At 38.5% G+C, this 21,642-nt stretch overlaps 1 protein-coding gene across 3 annotated transcripts in view; it reads left to right on the forward strand.

The window, feature by feature from the left end:
- Positions 1 to 21,642, forward strand: part of atp8a1 (ATPase phospholipid transporting 8A1) — a 176,896-nt gene that overhangs the window by 100,990 nt on the left and 54,264 nt on the right. For all 3 annotated transcript variants that reach the window (XR_008572804.1, XR_008572803.1, XM_054791080.1), the window contains 3 exons: positions 336 to 474; positions 6,181 to 6,245; positions 16,893 to 17,065. Coding sequence is in view for 1 of the 3 variants with exons in the window: in XM_054791080.1 (XP_054647055.1) it covers positions 336 to 474; positions 6,181 to 6,245; positions 16,893 to 17,065 (377 nt within the window). In the remaining 2 variants the exon portion in view is untranslated. The remainder of the gene's footprint in view (positions 1 to 335; positions 475 to 6,180; positions 6,246 to 16,892; positions 17,066 to 21,642) is intronic.

Here is a 21,642-nt window from a genome sequence, read left to right on the forward strand (position 1 = left end):
TGGCCACCCTGGCACCAGTGGCACCCCTCCTGGTCGAAAATTATAACGTCAATTATAAAGTCAAATTGGCTCCAATTTTTTTATGGTGGGTTAGGTCACCCCACCAGTCGAGACTGTGTGTATACATCAACTCAGATAGCGCCCCCTACTGGATACATAATATGCATAATTAAATTCTGCGGGAGACACCGCTGTTATTTTCAAACTAGGGATACTGTCGTCGAGTCCTGTGTCCGCGTGCCGTCCGACTCACATGAACCCCGAGTTGCGTGGGGGTGCGAGGTGCCCGTTCAACGCTGCTTGCAACTTTCATTTGTGTCTCGTTTTTTTTGTAGAACCTGCAGTTGCTCGGGGCCACTGCCATCGAGGACAAGCTCCAAGATAAGGTGCCCGAAACCATAGAGACTCTGATGAAGGCCGACATCAAGATCTGGATCCTTACCGGGGACAAGCAGGAGACAGCCATCAACATCGGTAAGTCTTTTTTGTTTGTTTTTACTGTTAGCTGTGTTTTTTTACACTTTAATGACATTTTAAGGTTCTTGATTATGCAAAAGTGACTTTTTATTGATGTTTTAACAGTAAAATGTGTCCTTAGAGCCGCACGGTGGCTGAGTGGTTAGCACACAATCCACACAGTCAGGAGATCGGGAAGATCTGGATTTGAATCTCCGCTGAGCATCTCTGTGTGGAATTTGCATGTTCTCCCCGTGCGTGCGTGGGTTTTCTCCGGGTACTCCGGTTTCCTCCCACATTCCAAAAACATGCATGTTAGGTTAATTGGTGACTCTAAATTGTCCATAGGTATGAATGTGAGTGTGAATGGTTGTTTGTCTATATGTGCCCTGCCATTGGCTGGCGACCAGTCCAGGGTGTACCCCGCCTGTCACCCGAAGTCAGCTGGGATAGGCTCCAGCATACCCCCGCAACCCTAATGAGGAGAAGCGGCGTAGAAGATGGATGGATGTGTCCTTAGAGCACCAAATGTGAATCCCTGACCAGTTCGCTCCACTTGTGAGCGATGAAGTGCTTAAAAGCTCCTTCCTCATGGACTGTAGATACTCCTCTACATACATGAGCCCCCCCACCCCAAAAAAAACAGACTTAAAATAAGTCCTGGAGCTCTGACAACTATCTGTTATTCCGCTACAGATGTGGGAGCTGTAAGTTTGATCATTTAGTTTTTCTTCAGCAAATAGGCTAACCTGGCATGATGCTGCTGTTAAAATGTGAGTGTAATGTTAGCACTGTAGCTCGCATAGCTATGTCCTCCTATCTCATTCCTGAATGTTACATTATTGTATGTGATATATGGCATCTTTTACATTGGACACATGTAGAGTTACAGCGTATATGTAAAAAGTGGATAAAATACACAATAATGCTTTTTGTGCTTCTTCTTCACTGTTGGACAAATGCAACTCATTTGCATTCAAGCTGCATACACACAAAACAGCGTGTTTCTGTCTAAAACTGTCTAAATCCCAGTATTAAGGCTAGACTTCGGAAGACACACTCCCAATACACTATTGTGGGACCTCTGAGACTTATTTAAAATTGTATACTATGGGACCTTTAAGAATGTTAAATGCATTGAAGTCCTAATGTGAGGTGACTTGCCTCCCAAGCAGCACCATGCAAACCAAACTCCATCCTGAAGGTCATTTGCATTCATTGTGGTTTTCACGTAAAGACTAAAAGCTGCTCAGTCTGCGGCTGCCTACGTTAGGGCACAGATGTTAAACCTGATATTAAACCCTTTTAAAGGTTCTCCAGCCACTAAGACCAACTAAAAAGACAAGCTGTACGTCCCACACAATGATATATGATCCCCCCTTCCTGACATGAAGTAAATAACATGCACATGTACACAAGCAGTCGGGTCTGGTTCCCCTCGGGGTGTTTTGGCCTCACAGAATGTGTTAGAAGTGCAAATGACTGACTCTTGCAGAACATTTCAGTCCACACTCCGTCTCTATGCAGCGCTGGTATTATAGCGGCCAACACGTGAACAAAAATGGCAGGGAAAAAGGATATCTAAAGTGTCTTGGTGTGAGCCCATACCTACCACTGTGGGCATGCTCAATCGGCCCTTTGTGCCCAGATGTGAGCGCTACTTCTACAGACTTGCTGTAAAATGTCCTCTCAATATTGACTTTCATTTTTATATTTTTTCCAAACTGAAAGGTGATCTCTCCAGCTCGAGTTTGCCCACTTTCACAAGTCTAGAACCACCCAAACGCCACACTTGGCACAACCCGCCATAAATCATGCAGAAGCCAGCTGTGTTGACTCAACTCAAAGGCGTTTAAACGAGTCGGTTTGATCCGACTTGTGCTGTAAATACCCATCATTATTTGAGGGCGGCGCTCATCTGGCACTATCGCGCCGTCATGTACAATAGTGACTCTGACAGCATCGGAGTGGTTGGCTCGCTGCGCTGTTTGCTCTGGGACACGCTCCCAGCGCTGTTGGTTCAAAGTACGTAACGATCCGGACAGGTCAGAGCCAGAACTCGGTGGAAGCAAAGTGCCCGCTGTCCAGATTTATGAAAAAGCAGTACCAGTGACGAGAAGTCATTTGCAGAAACGTCTAAGAATGATTCGATGTACATTTTGATATGAAAGTAGCAGGAAAGTGACAAGAAACAACATTTTCACCACTCCAACGACAAAAAAGCCACACTGACTGAGGCTCAGAGCTATCTTCATTCCAAATATAACAAAACAGACAAACACTTCTTATCCTGGTGGAGACCAGTCATAGTCAGTTCAGCGACTAAAAAAAATGTAAAACATATTGGTGTGCTAATGTGTCCAACATGGGGAACCTCGCTCCATTCGATTCCCATGCCTATCTATGTGTTGTACTGTAGCATGTTTCTTTTAAAGTACGCCTACCCTTGGAAAAAGTATAGAGCCCCGCTAAAATAATTTAATTTTAACAATTTTAAAACATATGGCAAGATGTTGGTGAAATTTTAAGTCAGATAATTATTGAACATGTCACACACCAAAATATTTCATCACTCTTTCGCTGTAGGAACTGAAATCAACCCATTTAGTTTTCAACATGTGGTGGTGGGGGCGTCTTTGTGGGCTTATGGGGCGCCGTTGTGGCGATGCTGGCGTTTCGAATACCTGGTGGGGTTTAGTGTGTGGATGGTCGATGTTTTTTTTTCCCTCGTCGTGAAGTGGTTGCGGAGCATTTGGTGCAGCTAGTGCGTGAGGTATCTGAGGTAGTGGGGAGGTCCCACACGATCGACACCATGTTTATTTACAACATGTGTTTTCAGTACTTCACAAGTATGCGAAAAGGAACCCTTTATTTGGTCACGCTAACCCAACTACAGCACAGTACGGGTAATCTCGCCTCATTGGAGGGTTTTTTAAAATTATCGGTTATTGGAGCTATTTTTTAATATCATCGGATTTATCGGAATGACATCATAATGCCTTATGTCGACCCAATAATTATTGGCCTGGTATTTGCAATAAAATATTTCATTCACATTTTTAATTTTATTTTTATTTTATTCCCACCACATCAAATCTTCACACCTAACCACATATCATTTTGGAAAATATTTTTTCATGTTTTGATGCGTTTTTTATAATAGGAAACCTGATTTTAATGGGAAAAATAACAAATATGCAAAAGGGGGGGAGGTGCTTTTATTTTTACGGTAAATTTAGGTAACATTTTACGTAAAATTAGGTGTCCATGGGAAAAGCATTGAATGCCGGCATTACAGTAAATGATCCTAAATATATGGTTGAAATAAGAGTCAATGGGACCAAATTGGTCTCAAGGATAAAGAATGTAAGCAAATAGGAAGATGTCCTGCTCTATACACCTTGCAATAATAACAATAAATAAATAAATAAATGAAATATTTTACCATAGCTTAATATAAAATATTTTAATACATTACACATTTGAAAATACTGCAAGAATGCCACTTTCAAATAATTGCCTTCTTTATCTTATAATGTAAGATTAATGTCTGCATCAACAAACATTAACTGTAGAATCTAATTGTATCGTTTGTACATTTTCATCGGAGTTCAACAGCTGCTGCGGTCCAGAGAGTCCAAGCTGAAGCTGTAGTAGTTCTACACTTGATTAAACTTACTTAAGATTTGTCAGATCAATACAAGATTGCTGCATATGACTTCAAAACGTGATATTAGTGTCCACTTCACTACCTCCTGAATCTGCACTATAACCATCATGGCAGCTGTAGTTCTTGTAGCCATAAATTAGCCACATCATTGTTTAAGCCACAGGGTTCAAAGTGTGTGAAAAAGTAGCGGCTTATAGTCCGTAATATACGGTACTAACATTTACAGCACATTTTTCATTAGTTCAGCACCATAGTCATCCGTTTACTATGTTTGCCGCTGACATTATTTGTGCACAGAACACAGGTCACAGTTTTTATTGGATGATGTTCAAATTTTGTGTGTTTGTGACACCTATAGTTCTCAACATGGGCCAAAAATTGTATCTGCATATCTTTTTTTTTGATGGAGTTATGACATTTTTTCCTCATAGATTCAATGTAACCTGATTGCTTTTATGGCACATGTACATTGTCATAGGATGCTTGGTGGAATACATTGTGGTCATTTGTAGTTATGCTGAATATGACGGCAAAGAGATGATGATGATCCTTGGCACATATGTCACCGCTTTGTCTCCCTGGAGTTTGTAGTGTCTGCCTTGAGTGCCCTCTGAGGGTCAAATGTCACAATGTCCTAATTGTTGCAACAGCAGAGACGGCCTGGACGTGAATGTCGTTGTTGCACATTCCCCAAGTCCTGCGGGAGCGCTGTTTAGTTCCGCTTGAGAAGATGACAGGCCAGGAATGCAACATTCTCTGTCCGGGCGGCCGTCAAATGAGCTGAAGGTAAACACGGAAATGAGGCCGTGGCAGCAGCGGACGGGGAGCAGAGACGGCGTTGAGATGGGGGGGGGGCGGAGACGTTTGCCACACATTTTTCAACATTTTGGACATTTGCACTTCTTGCACTTGAGAAAACAATCTGCCAGCACCAGTCCCCAGTCGTGTTTGGTTTTCACTCTTGTTTCCAGTGTGTGTTTTCTGTGTAGCCTTATCTCATTTTCACTGAGGGAAAATACCACCCGCACACACCCAAAAAACAGAAGCTTTGCGGTAAACCCCTTTAAGGACTGGCAATTTGTTTTCAGATAGGAGAAAAGTGTCGAAGCCTGCAAATATTCACGTGGTTAAGCCGCTAGATTGTTGCTTTTTATGTTGCTGCACACTCCCGTTTGCCCCCCCCCAATGGGACGTTTATCCCTTCCACCATCTTGCCAGTGACCCTGAGCATCTGTCCCAGCCGGGAGCTCAGAGGGGCTCCCCAGAGAGTCATGTTAGGTAACTCAGAGTTGTGACTTCCCTGTTAAAACAGGAAGCTGAGAAGCCCTTGTAAACCAAACTCATTAGTCATGTCCCGAGACTCTGGCTGCGAGCTGCTGCTTTTCAACTGCTGTCTTTAAAAAATAATGTGGTGGAGACGCATTCCGCCAGTGATGTTTGCTCCTGCTTGTGTTGAAACTATCTGTGCATTTTTGGACAAATGTATACATAGACAATGGGACCTAACGCACAGTCATGTAATGAGGTGTTGATTTTTTAAATAATTAAAATATGAATAGAAAATAATATAATGCATTTTAATGTGTTTAATATGTCCATTAATATGTCCATTAATTATTTAAATTCTGAAATATCATCTGAAATAATTGTATTAAAATTATTTATTGTTTTTTTCTGAAAAATTCATCGATAATGGGACCCAATGAGTACACATGTATGGAATTAATTGAATGAAAATAAAATAATGTAAGAAATTGTCCATTAATTAGTTAAAGTGTGAAATATAATGTAAAATAATTGCATTGAACATATTTATTAATTTCCTTATGGAGGTGTTCTTTTTCATTCAAATATGACCTAATGGGTTAACTTGTGAAATATAATACTGAATAATTGTCTTGGACCTATTTATTTATTTCATGATACAACAGCACATTCCAAAGCTCCATGAAATAAACAAGTGGTGCTGCGGTTTCCATGTACATTATTTACAATGCTTGATTTGTTGTTTTTTTTATGTATTGTAATGCTTTGGTTTTCTTTTCCTGCCATAGGACATTCCTGCAAACTGCTGACCAAAAACATGGGCATGCTGGTGATAAACGAGGACACACTTGATGCAAGTATCCAACATTTTTCAACAATCTAACTTTCTATTTGGGTTTGCTAAAACATTGACGCTTTATAGTCTAGGCGCATAATGTCCCATTCCTCCGTGTACATTAGCTATAACAAGAATGTGCATGGGGCGACACCAGTGCTTCTCAATTATTTTCTGTGACACCTCCTCTAGGAAGAAGAAAACATTTCGCACCTCCTTCCACTCTCCGCCACGACTATAAATAGTATCAGTTGTCTTTAAAATTGTCTGCATAACATTTTATCCTTATTGACAATAAAGAAAAGGAAAAAAGAAAGACATATACAGTACATCAGCTTACAACAAACAGAAGATTTAAAGTGCATCAATTTGCCTGAAATAAAAAAAAATCGAATCCTTATTTAAACTATAAACATTCTTTGACCGACTAATTGAACCACTTGATACTGAAACATAAAATTGAATAAAATCAATAAATTAAAATTGATCAGCAACATTAACTCAGAGCACAATATACAGTATAAAGCACTTTAACCTACAAAACAAACATGAATAGAACAATTTGTGCAGATTATTTTTTTATATCAGAATGAGGAAGTCAGACCTAATGGCACGCTTTGCAGTACTTGCGTCATTCAGCATGTCAGAGACCATGCTTTGCTACGGTGTGGGGTTTTTCGCACTGAGCTATGTGGTACGCCACCTTATATGATGCTAACTGTGCTCGCTGGCTTACTGTAACAGCATTCACAAAGCAGTATGATTGTTGGCAATATTCGGCACGTTTTCGCTGAAAAAACTCAAGCGGTTTATCAGCGTGAACGGGGTGTAATGTCTTTAAGTGACGACTTTAGTTATTTGGCTTCATGCTGTCTGCAGCCAACACTTTTAGACACAGTAAACACACTGGTCTTTTCTCGTCTCCCGCCGTAGTCACAGTGAAGCCAAGTCCTGTCTGCGCTTCGTCATATTTCCTCGTTTTAGCTTTCGGATGACTTTTTGTCTCTCTCCGCCTTTTTTATCATCACTGTTAAGTATTTTTCCATGGTGCCTCTGGAGGGTTTGTTCACTGCACTTCATAACTCCTGCTCTGTGCTGTGTGTGCGCATGCACGGTGCACTTCACTTTTTCAGCATGCAAGTTACAAGCCGACATGATCCATCTCTTACTATAAAACATACAACATATACATAAAGTCTAACTGGTAAACTTTGCTACTGCTGTAGTAAATACTAATGGTTAGTATTTCACATTCACAGTTTCAAAGTTTCCAGGTATTCAAAGTACTTGATATCATTCAATAATTCACAGTTTAGTTCAATATGACAATAAAGATAATTACACACAATTGTGTACATAACCTGAGTACCTGTAATATGTCAGACAAAATAGCTACGTAGCATTCATTAGACAGGCAGTTCATGTATTACGTCCAGGTAGCATTTGCTATCAAACAATACTGATTTGCAAGGACTGAAAATGATTATGCAAAAGTCAAAGCAACATATTAAAAGGGTTTCAGGAATGGGCACATTTTCCAATTAATCATGAAATAATAGTTTACAAAACAGAAGTGCAGAAAACAAACATTTCTATAGTGGAGTTCATGACGCGACGCAAAGCCATCAAATAATTGACTTTTTTGTCTACATACCTATCCACTACAAGTGAACGGATACCTTTTGTTATAGATGCAGGCATCGGACTAATAAAGATGAAAGTTGCATCTCTGTGTGTAGTTTGAGACGTCGCAAGAGCGAATCAGGAGAGGAGCTTAATGTCAGCTGACTGATGTCACATGACATCTGCAAAGTGACGTTTGTGCGATCGACCCAAACTACCTTTACGATCAACCGGTAGCTCGCAATCGACATAATGGCCACCCCTGCCCTACGCCATAGAGCTAATACTCCCTGCACACACTCTGACAATGGGAGCGCTACTACCACCTAATGTAGTGGGTGTGCAATTACACTTTATTCTTGTGTGGCAAAAAAAAAGCATGTTCCTCAAGGTCACACGCACCCCCCCCCCGGCATCGCATTTGCTCCCCACTATTTAAGAAGGACTGGGCTACACTCATCGGTTCATCGTTTCCATAATTTTACTTTGTATATTGATATTTGTATTATTCATTAGTATAATAATACTAATACCTACAAGTAGTAACCAACTACTGGCTTGGCATGCATACTACAGCATGCAGTTACACTCCTATTGTTATGTAAATGTGGGCTAAGTTTTGTGACAATTACTAATACATACTGTATATGTAGCTCTTCTGTTGCCACTTAATATGATGTATTTGCCAGAAAAACAAACAAAAGACGCAAAAATGTGCCTCGAGGGAGCAAACTAGCCTCCCAAGACCACCACCACACATTCTAAATCTCCATTAAATGTCTGTAAGACATCCCGCTGGGAAGTCTGTTAACCCCCGGCAGGAGAGCCTTGTCTGTCGTTTGTGAGAAGGCAAAGCGCAAATCCTTGTACTGGAAAAAGGCAAAGAAGGAGAACAAACTTCAGGCTAAATAGTGAGAAGAGATGTGTGGAAGAAGGCGAGTGTTCGGCGGCGTTGACAGACGGCCTTCATTCTGTCAGCCACTCGTTAAGCATGATAAATTGAGTTGAAGTAAAAAAATTGGGGTCGGTGGATTTGGAAAGCGCATGGAGCGGCACTTTGTAATGTCACCTCCCATTCTGTTGTGGTTGAACAGATGCTTACATAAGGCACTTTGTTGAAAAAAAAAGGCAGAAAGCCTTCGCACCGAGAGACCGACGCAGGGCCAGACGCTAATTCGCAGCCATGGCCATGTGCTGCACAAGAGAGTAATTGGAGCATGTCTTCCCTCGCTCCTCGCTGAATTGTACACATGCTTATCAAAGGCTGGACAACATTTTTTGACATCACCCTGTGCTAAATCACCTTTACCTTTACATTGCTCAAGTGAAACCTGCTCTTCAAAGTAGGATGAGGGCACTTTAAACGGCAGCTTCTTTTATGTGGTTGGCCCGACACTTCAAGTGGCTCGGTCCCATCAGAATTTAGCATGAAATTGTGCAAAAAGTTGAACAGCGACTACCCAGTTTCTGATAATTACGGTATAATTACAGTATAATTTCAATGGAATCCTGCAAAATTATCATGAAAATTGGCTTGAAAATGCTTACAGTGATTTAGTGTTTGTGTTTTGCCTCAAACACACTTCTCTGCAGCCATGTAACATCAGCAATGATAGGAAATATATATATGTATATATATATATATATATATATATATATATATATATATATATATATATATATATATATATATATATTAGCAATTATTATGTTTTATATTTATTAGGGCTGTCAAATGATTAAAACCTTTAATCAAATTAAATCAGTTTTCAAATTAATTTATCATGACTAATCACCGTTTGCAACTGTGAGTGAAATATGCCAATTTTTACTGTACAGTATTTTATGAACAAAATGATAAATGAGCAGAAAGATAAATGACAGGACACAATTTTGTTTTGAGTGTTGATGTATTTTCTGGGATTTCCGAGCATACTTAAATGCACCATATTGTACCTCTGCATTAAGAGTTACGTTAGTGAGTGATAAGAATATCCACTTGTTGTTTTTCGTTGTCTTTCTGTTTGTTTAGACCACACATACATGCGTAATAACGATATTATTGTGTTTTTTGCCGTGTCCGTGAATGCATGTTGTGACAATGAATGAAGTGTCTTTCCAAGGAGGACTAGAGACATGTTAATGAGTTGGAGATGCATATACGGTGTTGGAATTGCACTGCTGTGGATGTGTTCAGGTCATGGTTCTAAAAGAGCGTCAGACTGTGTGACTGTGTGGGCACGCTACACTATGCTTCCGCCTGCTGTCATAACAGAGAGGTGTGACTTGACATGATGCGCATATGTTAATTACGCAAGTTTATTTTAATGTAATTTAATCAATTTGTTACCAACGTTGACAGCTTTCACAATTAATATAATAATCAGTATAATAATAAACAAATAATAATAAATTGAGAAAAGCATAACAAAACAAGTTGAAGACTCTTCTGCCTTGTATTTTGCTGCTTGTATTGTTTTTTGAATTAGCTCATCTTGGTGCATTGTTTGAGTTCCTTCCTCAATTCATTTCATAATTTAATTCCACATACTGAAATGCTGTGGGTTTTTAGCGTTTTTCTCACGTATCAGTGTTGCAAGTTTAGCTTTCCTCTAAGATCATATTTCTCCTCTATTGTGGAGAAGTATTGTATGAAATTTTTGGGTAGCAGGTTATTATTAACTTTATGCATTATTTTAGTGGTTTGAAAATGTACTAAATCAGCAAATTTTCATATTTGTGATTTTAAAATTAAGTGATTTGTATGTTCTCTATACGCGGCATTGTGAATTATCCTCACTGATATTTTTTGCAGTACATTTAGAGTTTGACGATTGCTTTTATAGTTATTACCCCATTCCCTAAGTTAGATATGGTAATACCAGAGAACAGTAAAGAGTGTGAAGTTTTTAAAGAAAAAAAATCTATCACACAACTCATCACTGAAATGCATAAATAAAATCATTTCTAAGTTGTGAAGAAAATGTAATAAATCCCACATGTGCTGAAAATTAATCAAAATTAAGTACTGGCATGAAAAAAAATAACAAAAATGAAATCTTAAAGCATTTTCACACATTAGCATTATTGCTTTATTTATTTATTTATTTTATATTTCTTATTTTAAAAATACATCTTCTATGTAACCTCAGAAATACTTCAGGTTGTAACATTTTTTTGTGCGAAATCATGCAAAATTCTCATGAAAACAAGCCCGTCGGAGAGATTAAAAAACGTTGCGGAAATATTCTGCTGAAATAGTTGCCATAAGAATATTGCATTTTACTCAATTTTGTCTTAATTTTGCAAAACGGGGAAAAAAGTCACAAAATATGGCAACACATGCTTTTAACTGCAAAACCATGGAAATATGTCATTTTGCTACTAAATACAATGCATTATTTTGTGGAAAAAAAGTAAAAATATGGACTGTGGGTGCTACCGTTCTAAAAAGCCAACAACTGCTGTAGTTGACAGGTCGGTTTAGCGTACATACGTCTCTATCTGGACTGGATTAACCATTCATTGTGGATCACGGTCTAAGACAGTTGACGACTTTACATCTGCGCAAACACCCACATTCCACATCACGAGTGTCTTGTCCCGCTGGCTCTCTATCAACAATGGAGCTCAGTCTTTATGGGGAGCTCTTGTGGACCCCTGAATGGATGCTGCATAGCCGTTCCCAAAACCAAACACTAGCGATTCACATAGGCTAAACGGCTCATTATAGCTATAACAAAAGGTCTTTAGAAGGAGACATGTAGAATTAGCGCTGAAACTCCGTAGCGTAATTTAGCGTTGGGGGGGGGCATGGCTTCCCTGAATGAGTGTCCATCGCAGTGTGTGATGAATGGATTGTGTCCCAAATTTGACTACTAGTGGAGCTTTGTTTTATCCCATGTGGTGAAATGCAGATATGACACAAATGTATCAGTTTGGCATAGAAGGCTCACATCAGGCCAGCTGCTCTCTGTTTGTCTCCCCTCTCTCTGTCTCTCTTGTGTTCATCCATCATCTCTCGCTCGCTTTCTTCTTGCAAAGCCCTGTTGTCCAAATATTTCTTTTAAGATGAAGTTTCAAGAGTTTTGTTATGCCAAGCCGTTACTGCATGATCCCACTGGTCCTGCCTGACCGCGTTGACATATTGGACACTGTATAGTGTTCCCTCGTTTATCGCGGGGGATAGGTTCCCAAAATTGCCCACAATAAGTGAAATCTGCGAAGTAGCCAACTTGATTTTTTTTTTTACAATGATTATATATTTTGAAGGCTGTAAAACCCCTTACCATACACTTACATACACTGTTCTCAGACTGGCATTAACATTTTCTCATGCTTCTCTCTTGCTTAAACACTCTTAAAGTTCAAATTTTGTTTGAATTTTAATGATCAACATACTAGGCTGGACACAAGAAATTATTAAGAGTCTCACGCATATTTCACTCCTCTGACCTCCCTCTTATGTAGTCCTGGCGCCGTTCGGCTGTAGAGTTTTTGTGTTCTTGTTAAAACATATTGGTTGGGTTCCTCTGCCTTTTGGGCGCGGAACGTTTCTTCGACATTGTGGGTTTTGTCAGAGAGAAAATGTGCAAACACACAGGGTTCAGAGTTCACTACAAGCTGTTGCTAGTGATCATACAATGGGAAACATGGCAGTGTTGTACGAAGAAGATTGATTGACTGTGGTCTCCAGCCAATTAGAAGGCATAACAAAATGGTTGGGTTCTCCCTTAGCCAATAAGGATGCAGAACCCAAATGCGGTTTCTCCCTTAGCCAATCAGGACCGTTGTGGCTCTACAGTCATGGAAAGAATGATTAGACCACCCTTGTTTCTTCAGTTTATTGATCCATTTTAATGCCTGGTACAACTAAAGGTACATTTGTTTGGACAAATATAATGATCATAACAAATAGAGCTCATAAGAGTTTAATTTACGAGCTGATATCGAGCAACTTCTATGGTTTTCTTGAAGGTAACCAAAATCACTTAAGTTCTGACATGAATAGCTATAGCATTGTACTGCCAAAACATTTAACTCTTATGACTCTATTTTTATTGCCATTGTTATATTTGTCCAAACAAATGTACCTTTAGTTGTACCAGGCATTAAAATTCAAGAAACTGAAGAAACAAGAGTGGTCTAATAATTTTTCCCATATCTGTATATTTAGCCGGCTATTAGCTCTACTGTGGGTTGGTTCCTAAAATGCTCGTACAGGCACATAAACACATATTAAGAAGAGGTGGAGGGACAACATATTTAGCTGCACACGGAGAAGCGGTATAGAAAATGGATGGATGGATGGATGTCTTCAACTCTGTACGGCACCCTCTACTGATAGCCGTACTAAATACAATAACAGACACGTACAACAGAGCACCGATAGATACATACTAATGTATCTATCGGTACAAATACACCACCAGGACACAGACTACAATGCGCGTTCATATGCTGTTAAAAAAAAAAAAAACATGCAAAATTGCATTATAAAAAAGCCGCAAAACAGCGAGTCCGTGGAAGGTGAACCGTGATGTAGCGAGGGATGCATCGATGCGTCGGTAATCAATCGATGATGTCATGTAAAGGCGACTGATGTGGTGAGCAAGGGTTACAGTGTGGTTGGTTGGAGCAGACACATCCTCTCCAAAGAGCATACGTCCCTGAGTTTTTGTCCTGTAAAGACAAAATATGTTATATATAAAATATATATATATATATATATATATATATATGTATATGTATATATATATATATATATATATATATATATATATATGTATATATATATATATATATATATATATATATATATATATATATATATATATATATATATATATATACATACAGTATATGTAGTCAATGACAACACAACTGAACACAAAATGCAGTTTTTAAATGAAACTTCTTATTATTAAGGGACAAAAAAAATCCAAACCTACATGGCCCTGTGTGAAAAAGTGATTGCCCCCCAAACTTAATAACTGGTTAGGCCATTGTTGTAATTCAGCCACATTGGAGGGTTTTCCAGTATGAAGCGGGTTTTCAGGTCAGTAGGATTCAGGTCAGGACTTTGACTAGGCCACTCCAAAGTCTTCATTTTGTTTTCTTCAGCCATTTAGAGGTGGACTTGCTGGTGTGTTTTGGATCATTGTCCTGCTGGAGAACCCAAGTTGGTTTCAGCTTGAGGTTACAAACAGATGGCCCGACATTGTCCTTCAGGATTTTTTGGTCGACAGCAGAATTCATGGTTCCATTTATCATAGCAAGTCTTCCAGGTCCTGAAGCAGCAAAACAACCCCAGACCATCACACTGCCACCACAATATTTTACTGTCGGTATGATGTTCTTTTTCTGAAATGCGGCGTTACTTTTACGCCAGATGTAATGGGACACACACCTTCCAAAAAGTCCAACTTTTGTCTCATCAGTCCACAGAGTATTTTCCCAACGCTCTTCATGAACATGTTTTCTGGCAAAATTGAGACGAGTCTTAATGTTCTTTTTTTTTTTTTCAGGCCTTTTTTCATGCACACTGACCTTAAGTTATATTTTAACAAGGGGGCCAGTCAGTTTTTCCACACAGGGCCATGTAGGTTTGGATTTTTTTTCTCCTTTAATAATACAAATTTTAATTTAAAAACTGCTTTTTGTGTTCAGTTGTGTTGTCAGTGACTAATATTTAAAATAGTTTGATGATCTGAAACATTTTAGTGTGACAAACATGCAAAAAAATAAGAAATCGGGAAGGGGGCAAACACTTTTTCACACCACTGTATACACACACGCACGCACACACACACGTATATACATATATTAGGGGTGTCACAAGATCTCGCAAGATTAAAACGTGACAATATTTCTTTGTCAGAAAAAAATGTTTCGCGGGCACTAGGACTAGGACGATAATAAATAACTTAATTAATCACACAATAAATGAAAATGAACTAATAATAATTTTTGCCGGCCTAAATGTATTGCCATGTGCATGCGTTTCTGTTTTCTTTCTCTCGTGCTTCCAAACAGGCAGGAAGCGGGTTCAGCACCTTGGCACGTTTGTTCCATAGAACAATGGCATGAACTGAGTGAGCCCTTTTCAGTCACACAGTCTCAGTCATGCTGGCTAAAGAAGTACAACATGGCGTGAAAGAATGTGGAATTACATGATGAAACGCAATTTTCTTAGTGTTTTATACCAACTAAAATGTATCGAAAAAAACCTTAGGTTTATTGTTTTATCTTTTTGATATCTTATTTATATACTTGTTGTATAATGTAGTGTAGTGTCATAAAGTCTTTGTTATTTTTGAATGATGGCAGCAGTTTTACCCTGGAACAGATTCTTTATATTCCTTGATTTCTTATTGAAAAAATAATTTCCATATCCTTCCAAACCTTGAAGGTGTACGATCATCTCTTGTTGTTGTTCTGATGTTGAATGTCCTAAGCCAGGGGTAGGGAACCTATGGCTCGGGAGCCAGATGTGGCTCTTTTGATGACTGCATCTGGCTCTCAAACATGTCTTAACACGATAAAAATGTATTTTAGTTTTTTTTTTGTACGCTCACCTTTAAAGTACATTACAGAAATCCCAGTGTTAAAAATAATGCTCAAAATATAAAACTTTCTTATGCGTTTTAGTCCATCCATCCATTTTCTACCTCAATGTGGGGTGGCCAGTGCCAGCTGTCCTTCCGATATTTTCCGGGTCAGACACCAAAATTTGATTATGACTGGATAATGCGGTAGCCTACGCGCATCATTGAGATGTCAAGAAGTAGCTAATTCTGTAGAGCCGACCCTTTTGACGAAGAAGATGGTGAAAAGAAAAAGATACGGAGTACGGTGCAAAACCACGCAGCACCAGAAGTCGCATTAATGGTAAGAAGTATTTTATTTATTATTGGATAGCTTCAGTATAACAATGCTAATAAAAAGAATAACTTTAGAGACTTTAGAGGTCTTGCTTAAAAATGCCCACATTTAGTTGTATTCAATGTTAAAAAATATTATGTGGCTCTCCCGGAAATACATTTTAAAATATGTGGCTTTTATGGCTCTCTTAGCCAAAAAGGTTCCCGACCCCTGTCCTAAGCGCTTCACCATCTGGGTGGAAGATGGTGGAAGACAGAGATGATCTCACTAGTCCTGCTATCCAGTCCATGTGCTTCCAGTCGGGACAGTAAATCCTTAAGTTAGTCCCACGGCTTTCCACCCTCGCTCGTCATCATCAGTCTTTTGTTCGTGCACCATTCTTAGTAGTACCTGCGTTAGCACCCCCCATGGACGCCTCGTCAGTGTAGCAAAATATGACTCAAGTCTTCGAACATCACCTAGTGGACGTTGATGACCTTTTAAAGCATAGGGAACAGTCGTCCTTTGGTACAAATACTACAGTGGAGGTCTTTTGTATTGTTCTACAAAATATTTGCGGTGTCGTAAATTAAGTCCAAGGTCCGCGTCATGGAAGCCTACCGTGTTGGCTCATCCATCATCTCGTTTTCTCTGCTTTTCATCCCCTTTGGGTCGACACGTTCTCATTGTTAAAGAAAACAGAAGGCCAACCAGAAACGCCTCAAAGCAATGTTTACCCCCTCTAAAAATGTCTTTTTGGCTCAGATGTAATCATTCTAATTCCATTTTAGCGTTTTATAAATGACATATATTATACGTTGTATACATTCGTGTTTCTTTCTCTCCATCAACATGCAGTAATTTGCTGAAACAACATGAAAAGAGTTTTATCAGAAGAAGGTATATGCCATTTATTAACGTGAATGACATCCTTATAATAATATTATAGTGTTTTGGCATCTGTTAACAATTGGACAAACTCGGCCAATGGCAATTATTAACATCCATCTCCAAATTAGACCCACGTGTTTCAAAACAGCAGCAAAGTGATTTACTGTGAGAAAGCGATTATATCAACAATTCAATAAAAAGATGGAAAATCCACCAGACTGGAAATAATAGCGGGAATTCATCAAGTGCTCTAATCATGAAACGCATTCAATGTTTTCCCACCGGCAGAGAACAAGGGAGACCCTCAGCCACCACTGCGGAATGCTGGGAGACGCTCTCTACAAGGAGAATGACTTTGCGCTCATCATCGACGGCAAGACGCTCAAATACGCCCTCACCTTCGGAGTGCGGCAGTACTTCCTGGACCTCGCACTGTCCTGCAAGGCTGTCATATGCTGCAGGTAGGAATTTAAATTAAAAAAATTTAAAAAACAAAGCAAAGTCAAGATAAATATTAAAATGACTTATAAAAATAGACCAATATTTCATGTTAGATGTGTTTTACTCACTTTATTCACTCACACATTTAAAAAAAAATGACAAAAAATGTCAGCTTCCCAAAAACAGTTGGAAAATGTATATTAATATTATTTTTAATAATAATTTAATGATAATATTATTGATGTTTTTAAATCATTTAATATTGATATTATTTATAAATAAAATAAATTAAATTGCTTATTGTTATTATTTGTGTCAGTAATTTCCATCGCCATTGACTTTCATGCATTATTTTTTTTCAGTAGCAGATTTAAAACAAAAACTCATAGTTGAGGCCCAAAAATTGCAGCAAAAACACTACATATTTTTTCCCTCTTTAAAGAAGTTTGTCTTTTAAAACATACTTCTGAAATATGTGTATCAAATACTAATTATATTTTTATATTTTTTAAAGGCAGGTATGTTTATGGAGCTCCACTGTTGTTTAGTAAAAAGAAACAATAAACAGAAACAATAAAAATAACACACACACTTTATTTAACACACACCATTATCCAGTATCAATAGCGATGCACACTTATCATTTCAGTAGCAAGAAAACTGTAAAAGTAGTGACATTCTGCTGCATGCTTGGAATGGGAAAGACTAGTGCCATCTGGTGGACAAATATAACAAGTAAAAATGGAAAAAGCCAGTAGTTCAAATTCAAATCTTAACAAAGGATTACATTAGTTATGTTAGGATAAATGTGGGATAAAAAATGTCATTTTCAATGTTTTTCAAAGGGATATTTTTTGCCTTGAGGGTTAAACGTGTTGCATTTTGTGCAACGTTGCCATATTCTGCCACATTTCACCTGTATTCATTCAGTACAGCTACAATATTTGAAAATAAAAAAGCAAATGACGCAAAATGTCCCCAGGATCTCAGGTCATCATTTGCATTATTGCGCAAGTTTCCGTTGCTCAAGCTACTTTTACAGTTCATCATAAAGATGATCGCCAGACTTTACAGCTGAAGCTTTAAAGGTTTTTTTCTTTTATAGTCGGAGGTAAATTTAGAATGTCAACTTGCAACATTATGGAGGTGCACTGTTGACCTGCACAGGCCACATAAATAACAGGAAGTACTTTAGCTGTCGAGCACCGTATTCATGCTCTGACCGCCAGTCAGCACTGTGTTTTTTTCCAGCATTTTTAAACCTTTACATTTCATTTCTATGGATTTCTGCATTTCATATGACAGGTCACAGCAAGTACTGTTCAGATCGTTTTCGTCTCAGGGGGAATGATGTTTCAGGGTCAAACTGTGGCCGACATAAAACTTAAGTAAAACTTTTTTTACTTCTTACTTTAACATTCACACAAGCGAAAAATAAGTTAAACTGCAATTGTTAATTCCCAAGAACAAAGCAGTAAGGTCATACAGGGCCCTATGAAATCCGTTTTAATTTTTCCCAAATTCCATTTTATTTTTTTCCATATTCCATTTTTTCCGTTTTCAAAATAGATATTTTTTAAATATTTTCAAAAATAGAATTAAAAAAAAAAAGAATTCCGTTTTTTAGATTTGACACTTACCAGCGTAGAGTGTGTCTATTATACTATAAATGTTTATTAATTAAATGCAAAAATCCTTACATTTATTGATGCAATACATCGTTGGCCAATTTTGCCCAGTAATCCAGAAATGGATGTAGCCTGCCTAACCTTTCTAAGGGATGCCAGCCTGTGCACACATTGCTGCACAATCTTCAGCAAACTGCAATGCCCATGCTTGTGATTGAGGAAGATGTAGTCACAGATGCAATTCCAATTGCATTGTATGTTGCATGTAAGTTATTTTTTTATGACACTCTTATTTTGTTTACACAATTAGACGATATGTGACAAACGGCGCTCTTATTTTGAAGGCTGGAAGTGTGTTCTGTGTGTATTGAGAATGTCTGTTTACATTTAAGACTAGCTGGGTGCAAGAATAAACCTGCCTTTGTGTTTTTTACACTCACAACTTGCATGTCGTCAGCGGGCAGTGTAAAGCGATCCTTACATTAAAGCGGTCAAACACAACACGGTCACATGCTGAGGTCACACACACACACAGCCATACTAGCACGCTCTGTTAAACTAAGCTAACCCCGCCAGCTTACATTCACGCTCCGTTTCAACCAACTTTTGCCAGTGTTTTAGGTCACCCTTTGTGACATGTTTAGTTTGGGAGTTTGGGTCGGTTTAGTGTTTGTGATAAGATTCTGCCACAATTGAGCGGTCCGCCGGGGAAATACTTCTTCACACGAACATTCCTTCTCCTCATGATTACAGCATTTCATTCACATTATGTCAATTTCTTCGAGATTCCTCGTTTAACACTAAATGTCTCTTTTTTTTTTGCCAATTTCCCGCGATTCTGCTCTTGATTCTGTTAACGTGGAAATCACAGGACCCTAGTAGTAGTATAGTTTGTTTTACATTATTTCTGTAAGGAAAGTGTTTTTTAAACATGTAATTATTTCAAGTCACGTTAGGCTTCTTTAGACAGCAAACTCGCTGACACTGAATCAATCAGCTAATCAGCTAAGTAGTGCTTATGAGACCACAAATGTTAGAAAAAAGCAATAACAAAATGAAAGTACCCACTGACAGTTTTTTTCCATTGGTTTGGCTCCTTTCTTGAAACAAATTACATTTTGAAAAGATCATTTGGCCGATCAGTCTTGCAATTGAGCACAACATAAGGTATTCACAAACTTAAAGTAATAAGAAGAAAACATGTTTAGTATAACATACTCTAATCTAAACACATCAAGATACTAGGGAAATGATGTCGCCTACGGTGCTGTAAATAAAGCTGCAGTTTCATAACTGACACTTCTTCACTGGTCGCTGTCCTCACCCTCTCTCTCCTGGCCAGCGTCCTCGCTCTCCTCGGCGTCCTCACACTGCTGTCTGTCTGGTCACAGATTCTCATCCACATGACAGTGCAAGTTCTAGTTTCACCTGACCGTCAAATAATCAATCTATCCAATGTTCCAAGCGATTCATATATGGCATATTACATATATGGCAGTATATTACAGACTCATTTTGACAATTGAACAGACCGTTGTGCATGTGATGACTTATACAATGAAATGGTGCCGACATGTTTTGGAGAGAACAACCCTTACACCTGAGAATCGACAATCATTTTAGATCAACAAGATCTATTCAGTTGGAAACTGTGCTAACTGTAGCTACCTATACTTAATCATTTACAAAGATGCACATACACATTGAGACATTTGCAATTTGATGAAATGAATGAGAAATTCAATTCAATTTCCAGGTTGTTTGGAGTTTGTCCATGTTATTTGAGAATGTTATTTCTCTTTCAAGAAATGAGCCAAACCAATGGCTGTAATAACTGAACTAAAATTGTAATACATGTTTTTTTGTCATATTGCATTCATAGACAAATATACAACTATGAAATACCAGTGAAAACCCCGCTAGCGAGTTTTAGGAACTGATCCCATCTTGCATGTGATGTCACTACCAGAATACATTCTGGTAACCAAATGTAATCAGATGCAGGCATGAACTCACAGCAAAGCCAACAAAGTGACATATTCAAAACAATAACATAATAATAACTTTCACTGATACTGTGTTGCGGTGACTATGATATAACACACACAAAAAATTGGCCGCAGGTATGTTTTTTCAAGTATGTCAGTAAGTGACACTGACAGCTCTATGCACATGCAAAATACAATAGCAGTCAACAGCCGATTGCTGTTTATCTAGCCCTGCCGTGAAACCCCTTACTATTAAATTACTATTAAATGTGGATTTACTTACTGAAGCTGACAGATCGACTGCGAGATAGGCTGGAAAGACGAGTCACAGCGTTGTTTAGCTAGCAATTTGACATGAAAGCCCATATTTTTTAAAGATTTGTAGTGATGCTCAATCAAAGACGACACTTTGGGTTTATAGTTGCATGTGACAACATTAGCCACCTAGCATATCATAACCAAGACACTTAGGAATCAACACTAGGCTGGCTACTATAGAGAATATTCCCAGCGAGCCATGTTTTGTTCCCAAAATGTTATGAAAACTTAGCATTTTTGTTGCAGAAACAAATCTGCTGGTGACCCTTTGGTTGCAGTGTTACGTTTTTTGAACGTTGCGTGGTGGTTACATGGTTGGTTCCCTCAATGTTCACCCCTAACGTTCGTTTAGAAACGTTCTCCCTTGGTTTAGTTCTACCTATTGGAGAACCACAAACTAATGTTCTTTTTTTGTTATGTGTTAGCTGGGTTGGTAGATAAAATGTGAATTGACCTACTGCCACCTTGGCACACTTTTCCATGGTCAAACGTCTTGTGGGTTTTTGACTCTTTATTTCCATCTGCGCGGCAGTATTAAAACATTTGTCCTTCAATGTTTGATGAAGCATCTGATTCAAGAGATTCAAGATTCAAGAGAGTTTTATTGTCATGTGCATGGTAAAACAGCAGTTATACCATGCAATGAAAATCTTATTCTGTTCA

The sequence above is a fragment of the Dunckerocampus dactyliophorus genome, chromosome 11, assembly GCF_027744805.1.
Source record: "Dunckerocampus dactyliophorus isolate RoL2022-P2 chromosome 11, RoL_Ddac_1.1, whole genome shotgun sequence".
NCBI lineage: Eukaryota > Metazoa > Chordata > Actinopteri > Syngnathiformes > Syngnathidae > Dunckerocampus > Dunckerocampus dactyliophorus.